This window comes from Lithobates pipiens, unplaced genomic scaffold, assembly GCF_037356315.1.
Source record: "Lithobates pipiens isolate NorthernLeopardFrog02 unplaced genomic scaffold, aLitPip1_a1.2 Scaffold_10, whole genome shotgun sequence".
Classification (NCBI taxonomy): domain Eukaryota; kingdom Metazoa; phylum Chordata; class Amphibia; order Anura; family Ranidae; genus Lithobates; species Lithobates pipiens.
In genome coordinates, this window is record NW_027507686.1 from 19,835,761 (window position 1) to 19,846,135 (window position 10,375).

Genomic DNA, 10,375 nt, shown 5'->3' on the forward strand with positions numbered 1-10,375 from the left:
TTTATTTATTATTTATAATTCTTAATTTTTAATGTATTTGTGTATTTGTTTTACGTTTATTTATTCCTTTATTATCATTCATATATTAATAAATAAAATAAAATAATAATAAATAACCCTAACCCCAACTCCTAATCCTAACTTGAACCCCTTACCCAAACGAAAAAAAGAAAAGCTAATGGAAAAGCTAACAAAGCTGAAATACGTAGCAACAAACGATGCAACAGATAATTTATTTTTTATTAGCCAATAGAGAAAACTGACGCCAAAACCCCAAAACGCTGTATAAAAACGCACAAGCCACGCAAAAACGCTCAGGTGTGAATGCAGCCTTACTGCAGACTTCAGGGGAAAGGAATGGATCCAATCACACAAGCAGGAAATGGCATTTCGGGGGGGGAGGGGGGGTATTCTGTATACCATATGTATACATAGCACCTCCAGGTGGCCATATCGCATTTTTACTGAAAATGACAAATTGAAAAGGAAAGGTCACAATTGTATATAATAGATATTAAAACCTTTCCCTTCTGTCCAATCCGGAGGCAAGAAGGAAAAGAGGTGACATGATCAAAACCTTTAAGCAGAGGTCTCCAAACTGTGGAGCGTGGGCCGAATGCAGCCCTTGAGGCATCCAATGATGGGGCACTATTCCTCCCACTGACACCAATGACGGGGCACTATTCCTCTCACTGACACCAATGATGGGGCACTATTCCTCCCACTGACACCAATGATGGGGCACTATTCCTCCCACTGACACCAATGATGGGGCACTATTCCTCCCACTGACACCAATGATGGGGCACTATTCCTCCCACTGACACCAATGATGGGGCACTATTCCTCCCACTGACACCAATGATGGGGCACTATTCCTCCCACTGACACCAATGATGGGGCACTATTCCTCCCACTGATACCAATGATGGGGCACTATTCCTCCCACTGATACCAATGATGGGGCACTATTCTTCACACTGACACCAATAATGGGGCACTAATCCTCCCACTGATACCAATGATGGGGCACTATTCTTCCCACTGAAACCAACGGCGGGGCACTATTCCTCCCACTGACACCAATGATGGGACACTATTCCTCCCACTGATACTAATGATGGGGCACTATTCCTCCCACTGACAGCAATGATGGGGCATTATTCCTACCACTGATACCAATGATGGGGCACTATTCCTCCCATTGATACCAATGGTGGGGCATTATTCCTCCCACTGACACCAATGATGGGGCACTATTCCTCCCACTGACACCAATGATGGGGCACTATTACTCCCACTGATACCAATGATGGGGCACTATTCCTCCGACAGATACCAATGATAGGGCACTATTCCTCCCACTGACACCAATGATGGGGCACTATTCCTCCCACTGACACCAATGATGGGGCACTATTCCTTCCACTGACACCAATGATGGGGCGCTATTCCTCCCACTGACACCAATGATGGGGCACTATTCCTCCCACTGACACCAATGATGGGGCACTATTCCTCCCACTGACACCAATGATGGGGCACTATTCCTCCCACTGACACCAATGATGGGGCACTATTCCTCCCACTGATACCAATGATGGGGCACTATTCCTCCCACTGATACCAATGATGGGGCACTATTCCTCCCACTGATACCAATGATGGGGCACTATTCCTCACACTGACACCAATAATGGGGCACTAATCCTCCCACTGACACCAATGACGGGGCACTATTCCTCTCACTGATACCAATGATGGGGCACTATTCTTCCCACTGAAACCAATGGCGGGGCACTATTCCTCCCACTGACACCAATGATGGGACACTATTCCTCCCACTGATACTAATGATGGGACACTATTCCTCCCACTGATACTAATGATGGGGCACTATTCCTCCCACTGACACCAATGATGGGGCACTATTACTCCCACTGATACCAATGATGGGGCACTATTCCTCCGACAGATACCAATGATGGGGCACTATTCCTCCCACTGACACCAATGATGGGGCACTATTCCTCCCACTGACACCAATGATGGGGCACTATTCCTCCCACTGACACCAATGATGGGGCACTATTCCTCCCACTGACACCAATGATGGGGCACTATTCCTCCCACTGATACCAATGATGGGGCACTATTCCTCCCACTGATACCAATGATGGGGCACTATTCCTCCCACTGATACCAATGATGGGGCACTATTCCTCACACTGACACCAATAATGGGGCACTAATCCTCTCACTGACACCAATGACGGGGCACTATTCCTCTCACTGATACCAATGATGGGGCACTATTCCTCCCACTGACACCAATGATGGGGCACTATTCCTCCCACTGATACTAATGATGGGGCACTATTCCTCCCACTGACAGCAATGATGGGGCATTATTCCTACCACTGATACCAATGATGGGGCACTATTCCTCCCATTGATACCAATGGTGGGGCATTATTCCTCCCACTGACACCAATGATGGGGCACTATTCCTCCCACTGACACCAATGATGGGGCACTATTACTCCCACTGATACCAATGATGGGGCACTATTCCTCCGACAGATACCAATGATGGGGCACTATTCCTCCCACTGACACCAATGATGGGGCACTATTCCTCCCACTGACACCAATGATGGGGCACTATTCCTTCCACTGACACCAATGATGGGGCGCTATTCCTCCCACTGACACCAATGATGGGGCACTATTCCTCCCACTGACACCAATGATGGGGCACTATTCCTTCCACTGACACCAATGATGGGGCACTATCCCTCCCACTGGCACGTTTTCACTTTTTCTAAAAAGGTGAACTTGCACTTTAAACATGCTTGGGAAAACATACAGCTATACTCAAACAAAAAAGTTAAAAGGCTTGATGTGTCACTTGGATTTTTTTCTACTGTCACGCTTTTTGTTTGCCTCAATAATTCTGGGTCATTAACTTGGAACCAGTGTGCAGAAATTGAAAGCTGCTGAAAAAGTTGGAATTTCTAATCTCTGCTCTTGTTCTTTTTTTGATGACCCGGGCGGCGAAGGTCCGAGTCTCCCCACCATGACAGACAAAGACGTAGCGTTTGTAGAAGAAATCAGCACTGCCAGCCCATATACTTCATGCTTTTCTTTACAGTTTATGGTACAAGCAAACTTTTTTTTTTTTTTTTTTTCAATTTTAGGGAAGGATTAAAACCCTGTCAGGGTATTGTTTGCTGCCCGTAGACCCTTGAGAAGTTTTCTCTTCACTTCCTGTCCTGGAGACAAAACAGGAAGTTAAAAAGAAATCACCCAAAATGAGGGAAATTAGTTGTTACTGGAAGATTTTACCCTCACTTTATAATCTGGTGACCCTAAAAGATCAGCGTCAGAGACGCATGTAAGCTGAGGACACCACATAGGACACCCCTTTCTATTTTCTCCTAATCTAACTGGCTAGTTGCAGAAAACTCACATCTATCTTTGTTTTCTTCAGTCTTACCTTTGAGGTCCAGGTGTAATTTCTGACCATCGTTAGTCTGTCCTGAGCCTGCAGTTGCCATGACTGGATCCCCTGCAAGAAAAGGAAAATAAATGAGAAATTGCGGAATACCGCTGATCAAAGCGGTATTTTTTTGGATAAAGCGGAACTTCACCCAAAAAAGGGAAAATTCTGCTTTACCGCTTCTTCTCTAAACCCCCCCCCCCCCCCCCAAAACCCTTTGACACAAATATTTTTTTGGGGGGGGGGCCGAGTATTCTAGATGATCCGAGCGGAAGTTTGGCACCTCCTTCTCTTTCCCCGCAGTTTTCTTGGACACATCACAGGTCCCAGAAAGCTGCAGGACCATACACAAAGCGCAGCGCGGCTCGCGCATTCGCAGTAGGAAGCCAATTGTGAAGCCTCTAGGGCTCACATCCCATAGTAAAGAAGACTGGCCAAGTGTGGACAGCGCAGGATCAGGTAAGGGGACAGGTAAGTGTCCTTATGATAAAGTGGCTGTAAACCCAGAAACAAAACAAAAAAAAAACCTGCAAGACAAAGGCATAATGAGCTAATATGCAGAGCATACTAGCTCATTATGTATTACTTACTTTTGATCTAAGCCACCCGGGTGGCCCTCGTTCACCGATCCGGCCGGCAACATCGCTTCCTGAGTTACTTGCGGGTATCGCGGGCTCCAGCTCTGTGATTAGCCGGAGCCGCGATTACGTCACCCCCCCCCCCCCCCGCGCGCGCACGGGAGCCGACGGTAGCGGCACAGTCTAACTGAAGCAACAGCATGTACGTGCTGTTGCTTCAGTGCGCATGTGCCGATGACGGCAGCACATGCAGATACAAGGATATCCAGGGTAGCTACAGATAAGCCTCATTATAGGCTTACCTGTAGTAGAGCTGCACGAGTCTGGCTAAGAATCACGATTTTTTTTTTGCTTAGAAGATAGATCACGATTCTCGCGGTGTAACATCATCTTTCACATTAAAACAAACAAAAACATTGGGATAACTTTACTGTTTCGTTTGTTTTTTATTCATTGAAGTGTATTTTTTCCCCAAAAAATGCGTTTGACAGAACGCTGGGCAAATGCAGTGTGACATAAAATATTGCAGCAATTGCCATTTTATTCCCTAGGGTCTCTGCTAAAATATATATATAATGTTTGGGGGTTCCAAGTAATTTTCTAGCAAAAAATATTGATTTTAACTTTTACATTTTAACAAGTGTCAGAAAAAGATTTAGACTTTAAGTGGTTAAACTTCCTGCATTTACACGTTGTTTAAAAACTTAGCAGACTGCCTGGATTTTTTTCTTTACACACAGAAGTGTATCCCTTTGATCTAAGAAGGAAGAGTTTCTCCCCTTTCACATGTGTGGACTCTATGGAGCGTCAGATGTCAGCGGTGACATGTCCGCTGACATCCGATCCGCAAAATCCAGACGGATGGATGTCCTGTTTTCCATCTGGCGGATTGGATAAAAACGGACAGGCGGTCCATAATCATCCGATCCCCCCATAGGGGAGAGCGGACTCTCTGACAGGTCCGTCCCTGCACAGAGTGCAAAGGCGGACTTGTCATCCGCCGGCTCAGCGGGGATCAACGGAACGACCCCTGCTGAGCAAGCGGATGCCAAATACGGACAGCCCCGTGTGAAAGGGGCCTTAATTGCAAAGTTTCATGTTAAAAACTTGGCAGACTGCCCAGATGTTTTCTTTTGACAGCTGAGTGAGCAGATAAGTCTCTCCACTTGCTATATGAAAGAATTGTCAAACTCTGCAATAGAGATCGTCAGGGGTGTTGAATCAAGATCGCAATTTTTTTAATGATTAATTGCGCACCTCTAACCTGTAGCAAAAAAAGTGGTTGTAAAGGGTATACAACCACTTTAAAAGTCAGCAGCTACAGTGTTTGTAGATGGCTGCTGACTTTTAATCCTTTGGAGGCCACTGAAGATCCTCTTTAATTCCATGCATGGTACAGTGGATATAAAAAGTCTACACACCCCTGTGTCAAAATGTGAGGTTTCTGTGATGTAAAAAAAAAATGAGACAAAGATAAATCATTTCAGAACTTTTTCCACCTTTAATGTGACCTAAAAACTGTACAACTCAATTGAACAATAAACCGAAACCTTGGGGGGGGGGGGGGGGGGGGATGTAGCTGTGTTCAGAATTAAGCAATCACATTCAAACTCATGTTAAATAGGAGTCAGTACACACCTGCCATCATTTAAAGTGCCTCTGATTAACCCCAAATAAAGTTCAGTTGTTCTAGTAAGGCTGACCATACATTATACAATTTTCTTCTATCGATTTTCTTTAGATTTACCAAAACCATATAATATGAGGTCAAAGCTAAACACTTTCAGTTTGTGTGCAATCAGGCAGGCCCTTGTACTACACAGTTGAAGGTAAATCTAAAGGAAATTGAATAAGTAAATTGTATAGTGTGTGGCCAGCTTAGGTCTTTCCTGGCCTAGAAGTTTTTTTTTTTTTTATACAGCTACCAAACCTGACTGACTCCAGTGATCTCCACTAAGGATGGGCTCAGGCGTGTTCGCACAGCCCACGTGCAGAGCCCGCCAGGAAATCAGCATGGCGCTGCGCTAATCACAAGCAGTGAGAGATTTTCCCGGTGTGCGGTTGAAGAGATCGAGGAAATATCTCACTGCCTGTGATTAGCGCAGAACCGTGCCGACTTCCTGGCGGGCTCTGCACGTGGGCTGTGCGAACAAGCCCGAGCTCATCTCTAATCTCCACTTGCCTCCCGGGTCCTGTGCTAAGCGGCCAGCCTGATGCACTGTGAATAAGGCTGGGTTCACACTGCTGCGGTGACGAGAATCGGATGTGATTCGCACCGCACTGCAGTGCAAATCACATCCGATCTCTGTGCGATGCGAGTTCAGCCATACAGATAGTATGGCTGAATTTGCATCGCATCCGGCCCAAACTCTCACAGGACCCTTTTTTTGGTTCGCAGCAGAATCGGATCGCATGGGTGTTCACACCATGCGATCCGATTCCTGCCCGAGTTTGCAGATCGCACTGCGATATGCGAACTGATCTGGGGGTGTCATTAACTTTTCACTGACACTCCCAGCAGTTCGCATAGGGCAGTGTGACCTGCCGCCGGGAGGCATGCGATGCGGGAACCCGCAGCGGATTCGCAGCGTTCCCGCATCGCAGCAGTGTGAACCCAGCCAAAAGGAGGTCAGCTGCTAAGCTTGTGCTCCACTTAGAGAAGGTTTTTTTCCTATTTTGGATTATCATGCTGAATATTTCTCTCATCACATCACTATTTATTTGGACTTTTATTGCCCTATTGTTTCTACAAGTTTTTCATTCTTCACATAATATATTATAGATTGAAGTTATTTCTTTATACCTAGGATCACATAAGGGTGTGACTGTTGTGATGATATACAATATTTATGATACTGTTTATATATGTTTGTATCCATCACCTAACACAAATACACTGCTTCTACATTTTTTGGTTTGCACTGAATTTATTATTTTGTAGCAACACATGTATTTTATAAACCAGATTAGCGCTGCACATACTTTATCATAATCCTAAAACACAAATTTTGTCCTTTGTATTGTGTCATTTTTGTATTCACTTTGGATATCAGAGCAGTATTTTTTATTCTTTACATTAGACATGCTGCACTTGATTCACAATGAACCTCACCTGGTGTCACCACTTCACTGCAGTGCAGATCAGCAAATGAAATGTCATTTTGCCACATTTCAATAAAGTGAAAAAAAAAAAAAAAAAAAGGTAAGTCAACAGTGCCTTGTGTTGGTTGTAACATTGCAAAGCACTGTCCCTACACCAAGAATACCAGCCTGCACCTGTTTTATCATGAAGAAGCCCAAAACATAGTTGTGACCCTAAAGGTAGCCTTTCACAAGATAGGCCCACTCGGATCCGCCTGTCTGTTTTTTTTCAGGTGGATCCGATCTGGACACCCAGTGACTTGTATGGGCAGGTGGATGTCAACGGAGATATGTCTGCTGACACCCGCCTGCCATCCCATCTGATAAGATCCGCTAAAAACAGATGTATGGCGATACATTCGCCGCCAATCCGGCGGATCAGTTTTTGTCCGATCTCTCCATAGAGGATAGCGGGGCTCTGACAGGTCCGTCCCTGCACAGTGAGCGGAGACAGATCTGTCATCCGCTGGCTGTCAGGGCTGGGCTCACCTTCCTTCTCTGAGCTGGCCGCTCAGCTGTCGGCTAATTGCCAACTCCTATCTCTCCACAGTTACTCAGCTGTTGATGATCCTGCTCGTCAGTCCTGCCTACTTAAACCATCCAGCTCAGAGGAGCTCTGCCTTTGCCACATCGCAAGAAACTATTGCCTGCACTCCTGGTTAAAGACTAGCTTTGCTGACATCCCGTCTGGCTCTGGATCCTACTTGCTGTTCCACTACATTGATCCCTGACTTCTGGCTTGGCTGACTATCCATTCCGGTTACTGAACTTTGGCTATGTTTTGACTACGTTTTGTTCTTTTTACTTTTATTATTAAACAAGTGTGATTTAACTGGTTTCTGACACCGGCTCAGTGGGGATCAGTGGATCCCCGCTGAGTCTGCCGAGTGGCAACCTTTTTCAACTAGGTGCCTTCATGCGTCTTCAGGGGTGCCTTGGCAAGCTACCTAAAAACTGTATATAGGCCAGTAGGTGGATCAAGCCTGCCTATTAGTTACACGAAGCTGCAGGTTTTCATGACGCACCATTAGACTTCCAGCCGCCAATTTCCTAACAATCAATGATGTCATCTGTTGATAAGGAAATAATGGGGGGGGGGGGCAACTGCCCCTCTCCTTCAGCCCCTCTCCTTCAGCACCAGGGTCACAATAGCTGAGTGAGGGAAAGAAACAAGGAATGCATGAAGGTAAAAGCCCTTCAGCCTTCCCACCATTCACTAAAGGTGAATTCAATGGACACAGAACTCAACTAGGGAATGAGCTCAGGTGTGTCCGACTCACGTCTGAACCCACCTCAGCCATCCCACCAAGAAGCTGCCAAAGCCAACAGCCAATCAGAGGTGGCAAAGTCATTCCCCGCCCCATAGCTACGCGTCTATAAGGGCGTGTATTCCTGTAGTGGGAAATGCATCTGATTGGCTTTGGACTTTGACAGCTTCCTGTTGGGAGAGCTCAGGTGGTTTCAGACTCATGGCTGACATTGTCAGTGGGAGGAATAGTGCTCCATCATTGGTGTCAGTGGGAGGAATAGTGCTCCATCATTGGTGTCAGTGGGAGGAATAGTGTCCCATCATTGGTGTCAGTGGGAGGAATAGTGTCCCATCATTGGTGTCAGTGGGAGGAATAGTGAACCATCATTGGGGTCAGTGGGAGGAATAGTGCCCCATCATTGGTATCAGTGGGAGGAATAGTGCCCCACCATTGGTATCAGTGGGAGGAATAGTGCCCCATCATTGGTGTCAGTGGGAGGAATAGTGCCCCATCATTGGTGTCAGTGGGAGGAATAGTGCCCCATCATTGGGGTCAGTGGGAGGAATAGTGCCCCATCATTGGGGTCAGTGGGAGGAATAGTGCCCCATCATTGGGGTCAGTGGGAGGAATAGTGCCCCACCATTGGTGTCAGTGGGAGGAATAGTGACCCACCATTGGTGTCAGTGGGAGGAATAGTGACCCACCATTGGTGTCAGTGGGAGGAATAGTGACCCACCATTGGTATCAGTGGGAGGAATAGTGCCCCACCATTGATATCAGTGGGAGGAATAGTGCCCCATCATTGGGGTCAGTGGGGGGAATAGTGCCCCACCATTGGTATCAGTGGGAGGAATAGTGCCCCATCATTGGTGTCAGTGGGAGAAATAGTGCCCCATCATTGGTGTCAGTGGGAAGAATAGTGCCGTATCATTGGTATCAGTCACAGGACTAGTACCCATTATCTGTGTCAGTAGAAAGAACTATGCCCCAGGGGTGGGGGTTGTTAAATCAGAACTTAGTGGTAACGTTGTGCTTGACAATAAAATCCTGATCTCCTCCGGCCACGTCCTGCACTCCCTTCATTGGGAGCAAAGTGTAGTCTCCCCCTGGGGGGTGCCAGTGATGGAGTGACAACTCCACAGCAAAATGAGGAAACAAGGACAGCGTTGTCACCCCAACAGGATGTGTCTGAAGATCACAAGGACATCAGGGATTATTTTTATGGAAAGTTGCAATTTATTAACACAAAAAACAACTTTTAAAATGAAGATAAAATGCTAAACCTCAGATCAGATCGCAGTGATGAGGCTCACATTGAAGTTTTATTTTTTATTAGGCATGCTGAGACATGTAGTCCTTCATCAGCTGGTGAGCCCCAGCCAGCCTGTATTATAAAGTCCCCTCCCCCTCCCCGGACTTCCCCCGCGGTGTGCTCCCCCTCTCCCGGTCCACAGCTTGCCCCTCCCCCCCGGTCCCCGGTATTATCACCCACCGTCAGCCCTGTGTTGACATTACCTGCCTTTCTCCACTTCCGCCTCCTGCACTTTCGGTCATGTGACCCGCGGCATTGTCAGCTGACCCGGAAGAGAGCCGAGGAGTGCACCGGAAATGGCCGAATGCGTCGCCGCCATGTTTGTTGTGGGTGATGTGGTTCTGCTTTGTGTGATTAAAAAAAGAATAAACAATGGAATTTACTGAAGCACAGGGTTAGGTGGTGCTTCTTTGCATGTAATTGATAACCACCCTATTCTACTCCTCAATTATTTTGTCATTTAAAAATGGAGAATTGTTTGTAAATCCAAAATTCTTCTCTACATGGTTTGGTGCGGACTCCAATACCGGGAACTTTCACCCCCTTCCAGCTTCGGCCAATGTTCCGCTTCCAGCGCTGTCCCACTTTGAAT

General features: G+C 46.6%; 1 protein-coding gene across 1 annotated transcript in view; it reads right to left on the minus strand.

Moving 5' to 3' along the window:
• Positions 1–10,040, minus strand: part of WWP2 (WW domain containing E3 ubiquitin protein ligase 2) — a 117,922-nt gene extending 107,882 nt beyond the window's left edge. The window contains exons 1-2 of the mRNA XM_077452106.1: positions 9,987–10,040; positions 3,500–3,571 (exon numbers count right to left, since the gene is read on the minus strand). Of these exons, the coding sequence (XP_077308232.1) occupies positions 3,500–3,560 (61 nt within the window). The 5' untranslated portion in view covers positions 3,561–3,571; positions 9,987–10,040. The remainder of the gene's footprint in view (positions 1–3,499; positions 3,572–9,986) is intronic.
• Positions 10,041–10,375: the final 335 nt, after the last annotated feature.